Source organism: Argiope bruennichi, chromosome 3 (genome assembly GCF_947563725.1).
Source record: "Argiope bruennichi chromosome 3, qqArgBrue1.1, whole genome shotgun sequence".
Classification (NCBI taxonomy): domain Eukaryota; kingdom Metazoa; phylum Arthropoda; class Arachnida; order Araneae; family Araneidae; genus Argiope; species Argiope bruennichi.
The window spans coordinates 72,679,530-72,696,482 of NC_079153.1; the positions used below are offsets into that span (position 1 = coordinate 72,679,530).

The 16,953-nt window shown below is 26.5% G+C and overlaps 1 protein-coding gene across 1 annotated transcript; it reads left to right on the plus strand.

The window, feature by feature from the left end:
• Positions 1–215: 215 nt before the first annotated feature.
• Positions 216–15,369, plus strand: LOC129963170 (serine/threonine-protein kinase PAK 3-like). Its single transcript, XM_056077308.1, has 8 exons — positions 216–393; positions 3,893–4,104; positions 7,167–7,318; positions 8,118–8,206; positions 9,253–9,379; positions 10,427–10,490; positions 11,249–11,380; positions 14,108–15,369. Exons 2-8 carry the CDS (start codon positions 3,911–3,913, stop codon positions 14,769–14,771), a joined length of 1,422 nt encoding a protein of 473 aa, XP_055933283.1. The 5' UTR covers positions 216–393; positions 3,893–3,910; the 3' UTR covers positions 14,772–15,369.
• The last annotated feature ends 1,584 nt before the right edge of the window (positions 15,370–16,953 follow it).

The window sequence follows — 16,953 nt, forward strand, 5'->3', positions numbered from 1 at the left end:
TATTAAATATTCCTTGAACTATTAAATAAACTATTCTTCTTTGTGAGCAACTATATTTGTTATTTATTGAATAAGCCGTCTTTACAATAATTTCAGTGGTTTTGTAATTTTCAAAATCAATATCTCGCTAGTCTCTCTGATACTTTGACGGCTAATATCGCTTTATATTTTTTGCTTTTTTTTTGGCAACTATTTCGACTTCCGTTTTACACTGGTTGGGTTTTGCCGGAAATGAAATTCATGACTGATAGCATATATTTTTAGAATATATTTATTCAAACTGCATAAATATTGTTCGAATTTACATTTCATCAAAGAGGTTATTATGATCTGTCGGAGAAACATTTTATTTATAGTATGAAAATAGTTATTGTTCATTTTGCTGTGATTTAGGTATGTAAATAAATAAGATAGATATGAATCATTGCTGAATTTTGTTCTATATTTTGATGAAAGTATTTTTAATTTTCAAAATGACCAAGTTTCTTTCCATTCCAAAAGAAATAAATGTTGTGTTATTTTTATGAGGAGTGGTTTCTACATTTCAATAGTTTTTGTCTTGATAATTAAAAATATTTAATCTCCAGTTTTAAATGGTTTAGTTTGTATATTCATTTCTGTTTTATCGGGATTTTTAGTTTGTTAAAGTTTCCAAATTTATAATTCCTGAAATTTTAAAACTGAACTTTGAAAAGATAACTGTGCATTAGAAATAAGAATTTTTAGATTTGATTTGTATATTACTCATTTATATTTTTTAATATTATAATTGGTAAACGGTTGACAGTCACACAATCTATTTATCTTTAATATTTTTGTGTTTCACATTAATCCTTAAAGGATTTCTTGATCTATTTAACCAATTATTTTCTTATAATGGCACTATTTAGTTATACAATTAACATATATTTTGCTCAGACTTTGGGCCATGTCATGGCTTTATAATAAGTTTTGGAATTCCAGATGGTTTTACTTTCAAAACTCTATTCTATTGAAGAACAGATGTGTGAGTGAATCTAGTACACATCAAATCCATTAAGGCAAAATTCCCCCATTGATGTTTTCAAATTTGTTGAGGAGTATGCTAACTCAATGTCACTCTCGATATAGGACTGGGGTTCAGAATTATTAGGTGTGTTCTAAAATTATTCTAATATTGTAAATATTAGACTATGTATTACTGCTTCGAAATGAAATGTAACAAAAAACTGTGCAGAGGTTTCTTATTCTATCTATTTAACTTTCTTTGGTTTTTATCATTTATATTATGGTTTAGAAATAGATATTATATGAATGAAGCTCAATTTTTATTTTTAATGATATTAATATAAGTGAAGTTAATATTTATTTATAACTTGAAATAATAGTAAAACTGTTATTTTTGGCTCATTTTTGCACTTATATTATTTCTTTTCTTATACATGTGATCCAGTTTTAATTTTATTAAAAAAATTAATATATCCATAGTCACCTTTTGGTATTTTTCTGTTAGGGATGAGTTAGGAGGAATGGGACAGATTTCACAAAAATGTTCTTACCTCACTAGTGTAGACTTACTAAGAATGAAGTTTATAAAAAGCTAATTGTATGGTCTTCAATTTATTTTTGAAAAATACAGAAACAGAAAAATACTAACAACTAGTTTTTATTTGCATAATTAAAAGCTGTAATATTTTTGTCCCACACCTCCTTTACATGAGGGAAGAATGAGACGAGGTTTGAGAAGCTTAAATTAATAAATATTGTGTTTTGATATCCTTTTCATTCAATGATTTATGGTTTTTGGACATGCCTAACAAGAGCTGATTTTGAAATTTTTATTGGCGCTTCTATATTATTCTTTTCTTTTACAACCACTGATCACAATACGTTGTTATTTAATGTACTTTTCTCTTTCTCTTACTCTTCTCCTTTTCTCCCATTTTTGTGGTAATTACCTAAAAAAGGTAAAATTAAATATTCTTTTTAATTTAGAATAATAAATGTTTTAATAAATTATGTTAATACTTTGGCTTCATTTTTTCCCATTATTTAATATTTGTTATATTGCTTCTTAGTCTATTATATGTATTGTAGAATTTCTTTTATCTGAAATTAAGTGGTAAATAAGATTTTTAGGAAGAAATTTTTGTATATGAAATGATGAATGAATTTTGACTCTATTAGGTTGATGTTATTATTAATTCTTGTGTTGATGTATTTTCATTGAGGCCCCTCTCATTTTTCTTCTTCCTGAGCACAATAGCCCCTTGCAGACCTTGGCTGCCTCAACCACACGAGCTTTCCAATTCTTTCTATACCCTGCAACTCCCTTCCAGTTCTTTATCCTCAGAATACTCAGGTCTCTTTCCACGTCATCCAGCCATCTAGTTGGAGGTCTTCCTCTGTCCCGGAATCCCATAGGATGTTTAAAAGTGGATATTTTGAGGGTGCTGTTTTCAGGGCTTCTCCAGATATGGCCGAGCCATCTTAACCTGTTGCTCCAGATAATCAGTTTCTCACATTTTACCTTCTATTCATTTTTATGTGTGTGTATGTGATTTAGCTGAGAAATAAAATTGTATTAATTATGGAACATTCTATCTGAATATTCATTTTATGTCATGTATTATGTAAACATTGTTTTGTCAAAATGATATATAGACAAGTTTTATACATTTGTGTAATAAATTATTAAGTTATACTTTCAGTTAGGTTTTTCCCATTGTGAAATTATAAAATACCTTGTGTTAGAAAAAAGTATCATTAAGAATTATATAATTTAAATATGCAGGACCACTCAGATTATGACCTAATAACCGATTTCTAAACCATTAGAATCAGACATAGTTTTTATTGAGAAAAATATTTCAAATGGTGTAAGTATTATATTTTGCTTGAATCAATAATTGTTCTTCTGAAGGAAAAAAAATTGAAATCTATATTTTTATACAACTTGATGATATTAGTTATGTTTAAAGAAATTTTTTTGGTGCACTAATATTTTAAACAAAAAGGTTTCACTGTTTTGCAACCAAATGTGACCCTATTATGAAGCTTGGAAATCATAATATGAAGGGGCTTTTTTTCCCCCTCTTCTTTTTGAACTCATTTCAGCAGCTGCCTCAAAGAAAACCATTCAAATAACAGTTTGTTTTCTCTAGATGTTCAAATTAGTTTAAAATAAGGAAATTCAAAGTTGTGCAACTCAATCAGTTTTAATAACAAAAGAGCTGGAACTTTTTTTTTTATCAAATATATTTTACAGTATAAAAATTTAAGAAAACTGTATAAAAATTTAAATCTTTATTTAGTCAATCTTTGTATCTATGTATTGAAACTATACCAAAATAACAAAAACATGGATCATGGAAATAATATCTTCCTACAGAACTGTAGGCATGCATTTTTATCTGACTGACCACAATGTTCCTATTCCGACCACAATTCCTATATTTGCTACGAATCTTTTTATTATAAAATCCTAAGTTTTATGGTTTATAGCTAGGAACATTGTGATATGAAATTAGTATGAAATATCAAATAATACACTGATGGATAAAAAAAAAATGAAAGCATCACTGATTTCCCATAAAATTATCTATTACACACATATATAATTTAATAGCTATGAAATATTACTATGGTAGACATTTTCAGTATATCTTTCTATGATCATTAGTAAGAAATCACTTTGAAATGTAGCTTAATTTTATATAGATTTTACTGCCATACAATTTCTCTTACAACAAGTTATTATATTACAATAAGTAACTCAATTTTTTTTCAATTGAAAGTAATTTTGCAATATAATGATGTATTTGTATACTTTTGTGTGTGCTTGCAGTGAGATTTATAAAATTAAATTAATGCATTATATTTATAAAAGTAATTTTTTAAAATTATTTTTTAGATTGAATAGCTCTTTACAATGTCTACAATGAGTAGTTTGTTTACTAAATTACGTTCATCTAAAAAGTCTTCCAAGAAAGATCAGACACCTTCTGAAATTGGGATTCCATTTTCTGTGAAACACAATATTCATGTTGGTTTTAATCAAGACACTGGAGAAATTGAAGGTTTACCTGAACCTTGGTTAAGACTTCTTCAACAAGCAAATATCAGGTACTTTTTTAAAAAAGCATACCTTCTAAATTTTACATACATGAGAATGTTTGTATTTATCATATTTGATTCTTCCTCTGTAAATTTTTAATATTTATGGATATTTAAAGCCCCCCCCCTTTTTTTTTTTTTTTGCATTATATATAAAGGAACTTGAAGATCGTGCAGTAATCTAAAAAGTAAACTGGGGCTGCAAGTACTAAATTTCTTTCTGGAATTATATACTGAAAATATTATTTTAATCATCATTTGCTTCATCCCCCCCTTCTCCTTGAAAATATACTTTTTAAAGAAAATTCATATTATTCCAGCTTACTGATTTATCTATAGGATATGGCCTCTAATTTTACATACATATTTTTTTGATTGAATTCTAATATTTGAAGATTGTATTTGTACTTAAATTTTCATTTGAAATTTTGGAATGATTTGAAGGGCAGTTTCTTTTTAATGCTAAAATTGTGAATGCTGAGTATGCAAGAAAGCACACAATGTTACATTTTTAAGAAATATAAAATCATTTACTAATAAAAATTGCTTTTATAAAGAATCTTTGCTCTAAAAGTTTTAAAAAATGCATCTCCTTTAAATTATGATAATCTGCACTTGCCTTCACTATTTAACATAGGCCATTTCTCAGAATGACTTTGCAATTATTATAATAGTGAAGTCAAATTGATTTATCAAATAAATTTTGCTTAAAATCAATTTCTACAATACTGCAAATATGTTAAAAATATCCTTGAAATATGAATATAATATAAAGGTTATCACAATTCTATAAGATGTCTCATTATATAATACAAATTTAAAAGGGTTTTAATTTACATCCAAAGGAATAAAAATTTTATAGGAACTTATAGGCAGAAATCCAGTAGTCAGCACTGTTTATGTATACTAGAGGGGAAAAAAAATAACAGCTACTTTATTCAAGTGGTATCCAAAATAGGAACAGTGTGCAACACTATGCAAATAAGGAACTTGCAAGCATGTATCTAGTGTATGACAGAGCTGAGAGGAATGGATATGCTACTACACAAATGTAGAGGAATATATTTTGGACAAAGCGGACCAGCATTTATTTGTGCAAATGCATCTAAATGTATCTGAATTTGGAAAATTAAGAGGTTGCTGTGGATGTGAGTGAGTCTATAATCAATGCATACATCCACCAATAAAGGAATTCTAATTGATACCATGACTGTTAATTTAGTAATAGCACATTTATCATTGCCTCTTCCTTGGAAGTATCTCAGGCCAGTATACAACAGATTTTGCAAAATGAGTCATTACAACTCTATCATTTACAAAGAATTCAAACTTTGCTTCCCATAAATTATCCTGCATATATGCATTTTACACAGTGGTATGTTAAAAAATGTGACTGAGAATGAATTTCTTATGAGGTTCATTCTCATATAATATAGGAATTTCTTAGTCCAAGTTTTGTTTAATGATGAGTTTTGATTTCTAAAAGAAGGTATTTTCCACCAGCATAATATGTATTTATTGAGCACTGTTAATTCCTATGATTTACGCTTCTGTACAGCATTTACGCTTCTGTACACTTCACACTGAATTGTAAACAGGTCTAGTGGACAGTTACTTAGTCAAGGTGTACCTCCCACCATCTTGTAGAATAAGACAGGTTATTTATTTGCTGGCTTACTAAAACATATACACCAGCAAATGTGATCTGCAACATGAGGGGATACTTCCCCATTAATATCCTTTCACGTCTTATGCCTCTGTTACTCTTGCCCTAAGTTTTCCGCTTTTGGGTTCCTATACAGTTCTTTTTCCTGTAGATGTAATATATCAACACTTGAAGTTTGTACCATTAAATATGAAACACTCAGTTTATACCTGAATGTTTTCAAACTTTTCCTAATAATATTAAATGCATATTTAAATTTTAAAAAGATATGTCTAATTACCTTCTTTATATTTTCTCATTTTTAAAAAGCCCCCATTCTTGTAAATCTGCTTTAGAAAATTACAATATATTTATATAAAACAAATCTCATTTATACTTCTGATTTCAAAAATCACTTTAAAAAAACTACTAGTAATCAAGGAGTTTGTTTGTTGGCATTCTACAGAGCTGATTATTTGACCTAGAATTATCAAATATGGTGAATATTTTTGTTAAATGATAATGTGTGCATTGTTTTGGGATGTGATTCTTTTATTAAAGCTGAAAAAATAGATTAAGTGTTAGGCCTTTAAATAAGTATAAGGTCTTTTGCTATTTGGTTCTTAAAAAACACTTAAATGAGGGTGTCATTTGTATTAAATTGAGTATTGCAATTTTAATTGAAAATAAATGTAACTGATATTTCCCAGTTGATGTTTTCCTGGAGCAAAACAGTTGGTCACCAAAAGCAATGAGTGCTCTTAATAAACTCAAATGGGAAATAAATTTATTCTCAGAATATAGTGCAATTTATTATTTTTAGGCAATGGACACTGCTTTCGAATTTATTACTGATTTGTAACTGAATTAAACATTTTATTATGGCAATTGATGGAGATAATTGTATTAAGATAATAGAAGGGAGGTCTGGGATCTTAAAAGTAAAAATTAATAAAGATAGGGTTGAATAATAATTCTGAATACCCATGAGACATAATATATTTTAGAATAAGGAAAGTCATTCAGTTTTTATTTGAATGCCAAAAAAATGTATGCATTGGGATTTGTTTTGTTGGATTTGCTTAGTTATTTTATTATTAAAGTAAAATAATTCTTACTAGATGATGAAAATAATTGTTTAAGATGATTTCATTGGAACCTTTTTTCATTTAACATTTTAACAGGCCATCTTTTCTCAATGCTTCATACTTCTTATGAAAAAAATAAGTGTATACAGAAATATAATTTGTTATTTTATTGTTCTTTTATCATGTCTTGTATTTTATATGGTAAATTTATTGAAGCAAAAATAAAAGAAATTTGCTGTTATCCAGAGTAACTTTTTGAGAAATGTATTATTTTTGAAAACATGATTATCTTGCATATGGATGCTTTTATCTACTACCTGTATTTATTTTTCTTGTAGCAAGTCAGAACAAAGCCAAAATCCTACTGCTGTTCTTCAAGCTTTGAAATATTATGTTCACTCTATCAAGAAAAAGCCATGTGAAGTGAAATTCATTGCAACTGCAACAACTGTAGAACAAGAATCACAAGAAATTGAAGACACTATTACTGGTATTTTTTTTTTTTTGTTGTTGTTTTTATCACCTTAAAATTTGTTTGAAAATATCACTTTTTATGGTAGTTAAAGCTGAAATACATATTGTACATAATTTTAGCTTGTTCTTAATATTAATACTTGTACAATACTAATACAATTGAAACACTGTAATAATTAATTATTAATTTTCGTTCTTTATTGAAAATATATATTTTAATTAGCATCATAATTTACTGTGTTGCTATTGTGTAATTTTTTTCTCATTTTTAGTTTCTGTATCGGCTTTTGAATAATTTTCTAAAATTTACAATAAAATTATTCGTATACTGAAACATTCAAGAATTAAGATGAATAAATTATATGTAATAATTAAGTAATTTTTCACATAGAGATATATAAATCTTCATAAATTTTTTTTACACTACAAAAATTAGATGCTACACTTTAAGCTTTTTTTTTTTTTTTTTTTTTTTACAAAAAGTATAAAATTTTATTGTATTTCAATGTATAATGATGTATTCAAAAGTATAATGTATTTCAAAAATTCAGCGACATAAATGGTTGAATGGTGATTGATTTATATATCTTGGAATTATTTTATCTAGAATAATATAGTCATTTTTTTTACTTAAAATGAAATCATAAAGTATATTATTAAATAGGATTTTTTTTAAAAAAAACTTTTTAAAGCCTTCAGTCTGTTCTTAGTTTTCTAATTTACTTTCTTAAATTTGTGTTGATATATGTTCTTAAAATGCTATCTAAGTGAACGTTTTCTTTAATTTATATCAAATTTATCCTTTCTTTTTATAGAGCCTAATGACAATGTTAATGATATTGCTGCTTCTGAAAAGGATTTTATTTCTGAGATAGAAGATGATATTATCAATGAAAATAAAGAGGTAGATAATATTAATTCTCTTATTTATTGTCTTGCATTGAAGTTTCAAGAAGAATGCCCTTTGTATAATGACTTATAAAAAGTCTAATGGCAATTTACAAAATGAATGCATACTATTCTAATTATCTTTATTTGTAAATAGATAAATATAAGGGGGGATAATCATCGAATCTTAGTTTATCTACAGCATGATTCATGCTTAAATTATGATCATATCTGCCCTTCTATTTAATATTCTAATTAAAAAAAGCAAATAGAAGTGATCATAACAAATTTTACTACTCGAGTTTAATGTTTCTCCTACTAGCATGACCTGAACTTTGTTTAAAACCTTTCTTCTCATGATATACTGTAATCAGGCTTCTCTAGTTACTAAATAAAGTTTTTTTAAAAACAATGTAACAACTAGAACAATTTTATTTTATTTATATTTGTTTTGTAATTAACCTAGTGTATATTTTATCCATAAATCTACAATTTCCTTTTCATTTTTTAATTTATTTATTATCCTGCATATATTAAAGTTGCTTTAAATATGAAATGTGAATATTGTGTTATAATGTACATGTTTTTTAAAGATTATAAAGGTCTGGAATGAACTCCTTAATTGTGAAGCATTAATATAAAAACATATTCATAAATGAATATCATGAATTTGAATGATTATAAAAAGAAAACAAAACAAAGCCGAACCTTGTTGTTTGTTGGAAAAATATCATTTCAACAGCACATTTATTAAATGCTAATACTTAGAAACATCGACCTGGCATCCATTCAGCATCCTCTAAAATATCTGTATAATTCTCTTCTTTATCATAAAACTAACTGCACAGGGAAGCAAAATTATGGATTTGCAATAGCAGAAATGAATCATGCGTATGAAAATGCAGCATTCAACCTGCAAGAATGCAATTCCTCTCCGGATCTGAGATTTTCCTCTTTTTATTTTTTATCTTATCATTTTTCACTTTTTTTAACAGAAAATAAATCTAATTTATCATGCATTTTGGATACACTCATAAGGTATATTTTTATGTTTTATTTTAGTCTGAAGATGAAGTAGACCAAGTTGTTACAGAACTGGAGAAGTTAAATAGTTTGGCTGATGCAGAGCCTGCTCCTCCTGTATTGAGGAGAAAGCCACTCTCAGATAAAGAGGTCATGACAAAATTAAGTAAGAAGAAAATTTATTTTACATGTATAACAATTTTTTTTTCTTTACAAAAACATCATCTTTAGAGAATGGTCATTTAATAAGTCTTAGAAATCATGGTTATAAAAGCAATATCTTAAAATTGAATTCAAGATTATAATGGTTTTACATTTTATTAAAATATCATTTTACTCCACTTGCAGGAAAAAAGTTGTATTTTTTTAAAAAATTTATTATTATTTTTTTAAAAAAATTATTATTATTCTTTTTAATAAATTTGATGTGGCAGGGGTCGAAAGAGAGATTACGGCAAAGCTCTCTCTGTTTGGCACTCAAGTTTCATTAGACGCTTTTTCGTCCCCCCCCCCCTTCCGAACAAGGTTTTTTTGTTTTTTTAACATTTACTATTTTTTTACCGTTACAGCTTTAAAAAAACAAATTATCAATCAATCATGGTATCTTGTATTGTGTCAGATAACTATCAATTTCACTCGATGTTATTCATGTTACTAATGTATACTTTGAACAATAGAAGATAAAAAAATATTCTTTATTATAAATTGAAAGCAGTTATGATTTCAGATTTATTTTTTTACATTATTATTTTCGTAAACCTTCAAATCCTTTCAATCTTTTGGAAATAGCCTTATACAATATCCAAAATTTTTCTTAAAGCTGATAGAAAATATTCTTTGTACTTCCTTTTATAAATTTCAAAGCATTAAAATTTTTCTAAAATTGAAGAATCTCTATATCCCTATTTGGAAGTGTTACTCATTAAATGGTTTGCCTTATCCTATCCTAGGATCTTGCACGCAAAAATCAAATCATTGGTTAAAAGCTTTAGTTTATAAAGCTCTTAATTGTAAATTGATGTTAAAGATGCACACTAAATAATTTTGTAGGTTTTTTTTTTAATGAAATATTCTACTCCTGCTGATAAGTTACTGAAAGTTTCGAATTTTTATAAACTTTTTATGAAACTATTTATTGTAAACACTGGTAACATTTGGGAGGTTGTTTAAACAAATGCTTTTCTAAATTATATGTGTTTTATTCCTTTTACAGAAGAAATAGTATCTTCTGGTGATCCTCAAGAAAAATATACTCTTTTAAAAAAGATAGGATTTGGGTATGTATTTGTATTAAATATTTGAATATATTTTGTTTTGATAGTTTTATATTATGTTTACAATAGTCAAAGAAAATTTATTTTATTTAAAATGAAATGTATGTTTGTAAATAGTTTTGAATGTAGCAACTATAATATTTGATTATATTTAATATCCATGTCATTCTTCATAGCAAGTATCTATAGGTTTATTTATATAATTGTTGCCTGATAAATTTGTTGAAATCAGGAACAGACAAAAGAAAAATATGGCTTTCACTAATTAATAAAGCATAAAAATTCCTCTTTAAAGTATAGCTTTTTTTTTTTTTTTTGCAGTAAATGAATGGGAAACATTTGGCAGTTTTCCTGCCATTTATTTGCATCATATCCAATTTTAAAACTTTCTTCTAAACTTAATTTCAAAATCTTAGTATTCCAGAAATGATATTTATCTGTTAATAATCAACATTATCTCTTATTTTGGACAAAATAAAGGAAATTCACTAAGTATACCCATGTTGCTAAAAAAGTTTGATGCTTTTTTTCATTCCCTTTTACTATATTCTTATTGCCATCATTATTTAATTTTTCTTTGAAAGTATTAAATTGTTTAATTATTGGTTGTAAAAGGAAACATTCGGCTCATAATGAAAAGTTATTCATTATGTTAAAGTATTCTTAAGTATAATTAATGTCGAAATGTTACTTTAAAAAATATATATTGCTATCTAATATTACAGTATCATATTCATGCTTTGCCACTCAATATTTTTCAGAGCTTCTGGTATGGTATATACAGCAATTGATAAAGACACGGGGGAGAAAGTGGCAATAAAAACTATGGACATAAAGCAACAGCCACAAAAAGAACTGATCATTACTGAAATCAAAGTCATGCAGCAGAACAGGTGACTTTATTTTATTTTAGGATAAATTAATTTGCCTTTTTCCTTTTTTTTATATTCCCTTTTGCCTTTATATATATATATATATATATATATATATATATATATATATATATATATATATATATATATATATATATATATATATATATATATATATATATATATATATATATATTCCCTTTTGCCTTTTCCCTTTTTTAATTAATTTGCCTTTTTAATTACAAATTTGTTGAAATTTTTAATACCCATACTGTCATATTGTTTACAGTGTATTTTCTCAATCAGAATTATATTTGTTTTTAAATTTTAAATTATAACTTCTTATGGCTAGATTATCCAAAATTGTTCATTTGAAATTCTAAAATAAATCTGTAAGTATACTCAAAAATCAATCACTGATAAGGGGATTTGTGAAGACTATTACTTTTATTATTATTATTTTGAATTAGCATAGCAGTCAATTCTTGTGTTATATTTATATTACCCATGAAACCATTATCTAGAAAATAATATCTGAATTCAGCAATGCATTCTTCTTCATTTCTGACAAATGTTCTGATTCTTGATATTATTAGCTTATATTGGCAAGGCACTAAAAATTAGAAATATTTGGCTGGCTTGTTTTTCCAACTAAAGCTAACGCCTCTGATGAATTGTTTATTAAAACAGATAATATAATTATCGTAAGTTAATTCGATATTCATAAAAAATTTAATTTTTGTTATGAATAATATTCCAGATGTTTATCATTTATTAATGAAATACACTGATCGAGTTCTTCAATATTTTAAGATCCGGTTTTATTGTACTTCTTCTTTCTTGTTATGTTTAACTCAAAAGCTTTTCCTATGTACTTTTTTTCTAATTTTGGATTTTCTTTATGCAATGTTTAAGATAATATGTAAAAGGTGCAATTTGGCATCTTAAGATAGAATTCTTTAATGATTAGTTTTTCATATTTAATAGGGGCACTTAATGTCAGATAATTACATTCAAATTAAAGTATTTTTATCTAGTAATTTAAATTCTAAAGTAAGAATAATTTTTTTCCCTTGATAAGTTTGGCATTACTTTAAAACCTTTAAATGAAGTTACCCTGCTATACTTCACAGGGCTCAACTTAGCCTAATTGGGACGTAATTGTGCAAAAACTTCTTTGGGAGCCCCCTGTGCTTTACTACTTCAGTAATAAAGAACCTAACTTTATGGAAGTATTTAAATTTTTCACTTTATTATAGATATATAACTAGAAAATTGACTAGAACCTAAAACAGCTATAAAGTCCCCCCCCCCTCCAATGGTCAGACGAAATATCATTCTGTCCATTTTATTGATTTTCTGATAATTCTATGTCCATCATCTAAAGGATTTAGTATAGATGTATAAAAGGTCAACAATGGGATAAGAAAATAATTTTCTTTTAAAATTAAATATATATATATGTTAATATCGTAGCTTTCAGTAAAGTACAATAAATAATTATTTTTTCAAAACAACTAAAACATTTCTACATCTTACTTCATAGACACATCGAAATAAAGTATTCTTTACTGTTACAGAACATTGTATGAAAAATGAGACTAAAAAGTGTCTTTTCTGTAAATACGTATTTGTACTTTTGATCATTTTTTCCTGTCATAATACTAAATAATGTTTTCTTTTAAAGTTATTACACAGTATTATGCTAGCCTGTTTTATTACTATGTAAGAAAAACTGAGAATAATAAAATTTATATTGACCTTGAATAATTATGCTTATTTTTAAATCTACAAAATTTTAACATGTTTATTACTAATTCAGTTTTAACCAAGATTTACTGTTCTCTCCAAATAATTACAATAAATAAAGAAAAACATCGATTTGGGGATCAAATCTTATCCCCTCTAATGTGGGGGCCCAGGGCAACTGCCCCGTATGTCCCTGCCTTAGTCATGTTTTGGTACTTCAACAGATGAAATCCATAACAGTGTATAATGGCTAATCATTTTAACCACTGTCTTAAGGAAAGCCAAAAACATTGATTCTTAGACCATTCCTTTAATTTCCACTATTATTTTTAAAGCAGAGCAGTTGTATCTCTTATTTTTAAAAAACTTCAAACTTTTTTTCTTTGTAAAAAATTTTTTAATGCTTTCATATCTTTTTTGACTGAAAAAAAAAATTGAGAAGAAAAGAGTTCATTTATTATCAGCTATCATCACAAAAGAGAATCATGAATTTCTATGAAGTCTTTGGCCTGTTATGGGTACTTTGGTCTTGTGCTATCGGTGGTTCTCTAATTTAATTCTAACTCTAATTTTTGGTTGGGAATTTGGGCACTATGGGGGAACATGAGAAAGTTTTGTGATGATCAATTACATCTGTTTTTCTCTTAATAGTTTCTTGAGTTATAAAATATCCTCTCAATAATGATATTTCACAATCCCTTGCATCTTGAAAAATTAGTTCTATTTCTAACTTAGATATGCTTTTTTTTGAGAAATTTGTCAATTTTATTTTTTAGAAATGTTGATTAAAAAAAACGTTAGTATAAATTTTTTCAAAGATTAGCTTTGTTAACAGAAATCTTAATTCATTGAACCTTGGATGATGAAATTTTCTACTTTATTTTAAAGCTCTCCCATGGTCTTTCTTATAAAGAATTACAATTACAGTATAATTTTATTTCATCTTAAAATAATGTATGTTTATTACAAAATTATATTGATATAATTTTCTTACTTAAGGCATCCAAATTTGGTCAACTTTGTTGAAAGCTATTTAGTGGACAACTCTTTATGGGTTGTGATGGAGTTTTTAGAAGGTGGTCCACTAACAGATGTTGTGATGGAGATCTTCTTAAAGGAGAGCCAGATTGCTGCTGTGTGCCGCGAAACCCTTAAAGCCATTGCTTTTCTTCATTCTCGAGGAATAATTCATCGTGATATCAAAAGTGATAATGTGCTTCTTGGCATGGATGGCACTGTCAAAGTGACTGATTTTGGATTTTGTGCTCAAATTTCTCCTGAGGAAAAGCGACAAACAGTTGTTGGTACTCCATACTGGATGGCACCCGAAGTAGTCACCCGTAAACAGTATGGCAACAAAATAGATATTTGGAGCTTAGGCATTATGGTAATAGAAATGATTGAAGGTCAGCCACCTTATATGAATGAAACACCCCTTAAAGCTTTGTATCTTATTGCCACCACAGGAAAGCCAAAGATACAAGACAGAGCAAAATTGTCTCCAGAATTATGTGATTTTCTTGATAAGTGCCTTGAAGTAGATGTAGACAAGCGACTATCAGCTGAAGAACTGTTGGAACATCCTTTCTTATTGAAGTCTGATAGTCTATCAACAATGGTTCCACTCATTAAATTAGCAAGAAGTATTGTTAAAAAGCAATGATTGAAAAGTGATATGGGGAAAATTAAGGATAATTGTATATACCAATTCTGTGCATTTTATTTCTACTTTATGTTTGTATAAGTCAATTATGAAAGGACTAGTCAAAAAAGGAAAGAAAGAATTTGATCTTGCATTCATTTTCTGTACTTAAATTGATTCTTAGTTCTTTGATTTAGAAATTTCAAAATCATCAATTTTTACAACTTGATAAAATTGCTGCAGTTGCAGATTTTATTTTAACATTGGTTTTAAACTAGCTTTTGGAAACTTAAGCTTTAAAAGAGTCACTTGAAATTTATGTTGTTATTAATTATATTTTAATTTTGCATGAAATAATGTTAAATTGAATTATGGCATATAGATGCATTGACAAAGTCCCTTTAATTAGCACTGTTTCTAATATGTTTTTAATCTTGAATATATGGTTGTGTGCAAGATATGCAATTTGGATTTCTTCTTGAAGAGGTTTTAATATGTTTGTTTTTAAATGACTTGCAAGAAAAAGCCAACTGCTTTTGTTGTATTGTTAAATTTAGAATTTATTGTTTTTAAATCCATTTCTTTTTTACTTGATCTCAGAATTATCTTATACTAATAAATTGAAACTATTAAAGTATTCAATAATAAAAATAATAATAATTTAAAACTTGTTTCATTTAAAATCTGAAATAGATACTGTTAAACTTAGTTCTTAATATTGATTTTTACTTTTTATATTACATTGCATTTTTAAAATGATTTGAATATTATTGATATTGGCAGTGTATAAAAATCATAAAGTAACAACTTTAACTGAAACCAAGCAAAAAGTATAATAAATGCTTAATTGAAAATTTATTATTTTTCATGAGCTGGAAAATTGACATTTTAATTTAAGTTTATGAAAGATACGATTATTTTGCCATACTTAAAAAAAAGTTGTTTTTTCTGTTTTGATTTGTTTTGCAACTTCAGCATATCTAGCATGAATCTTCTTTATCCTTTTCCGTGATTTTTTTTTTATTTTTTTTATAGAAAACATTTTTGGAATGTTATGTTTGAATATTTATGAATTATTGTTAAAAGATTAGATATTTATTTGTTAAAATTTAAAAAGATTTTTCTTTTTCTTTTATTTTGTTTTTTAAGAGCTTAAATAATCTCATGAATGGGAAATAAATGCTTATTGTACTATTCTAATAAGAAATTCACAGCATAGTTATATTTTATAAAATTTATGGATTAGTAACATTTTAAAAAACTACAAGCACAACAACAAAATGAGAAATAAATAAAGAGAGAAAAAAAGGGTACTTATGGTTATTTACGGCTCCCAGTTTACTTGAAGATTACACTAAGATCACCAAGCTTCATTATACATAATGTAATCATTTTGGTAATATTTATCCTTTGCATTAAAAATCTTGGAACCATAAGTGTCATAAAAAGCTACTTAATGCAGTTGTTGAAAAACCAATTTAATCGAAGCCAAAGGTTTAGTAGTATGTTTTTGTCCTTAAATGTTGTACAGTTTAAGTTAATGATTAAAGAAAGTATATATTTTATCCTAGCCATTTTCTTTCTTTCTACAAATAGTACAATATAATGTCTAATTCTGTAATTACAGAAAATGTAATTGAATTCTGTTTTATTGTACTTGTATGTCCTAAATTTTGTTCTTTAACTTAAGTTGTTGGGGTTTTCTTTATGTGTAATTTTTGGCTATATTTATGCTTCACATTCCAATGTAGAGTACTAAACATTATTATGAATTGTATCTGTTTGTAAAATCATAAATGTTTCTTAATGACTGAAATGCTTTGTATATGCATTTACCTTATTTTGACTGATAATCAAAGTATGTGCTATGCATTTATGTAATCAAAAAATATTTTTATATCATATTCATTTTTTTGCTTGACTGTTTTATATGTATGAGTGAAACCTATATGACAATGATATATTTTAACTTTTGACTTAGGAATTAAATCCATAATTATTTACAGCAAATTCAGAAGTTTCTTTGAAGAGTAATATGAATTTTTAAAAATTGTATTTTAATGTATAAATTTAGCATATTTGTTAACGTGAGTTATACATAATCTCTCTATTTTATTTTTATTATTATTATTCAAACAATTTTTGTTTATGAAGTATAGGCTCAATAAACTCGAATCATTTTAAAATAACCAACCATTTATTA

Excerpts from the sequence above, each read along its gene's own strand:
- LOC129963170 (XM_056077308.1), top strand. The coding sequence starts at position 3,911 with ATGTCTACAATGAGTAGTTTGTTTACTAAATTACGTTCATCTAAAAAG. Across the intron at positions 9,380-10,426 it reads AGAGGTCATGACAAAATTAA|AAGAAATAGTATCTTCTGGT; the intron begins GTAAGAAGAAAA and ends TTCCTTTTACAG. Across the intron at positions 10,491-11,248 it reads TTAAAAAAGATAGGATTTGG|AGCTTCTGGTATGGTATATA; the intron begins GTATGTATTTGT and ends AATATTTTTCAG.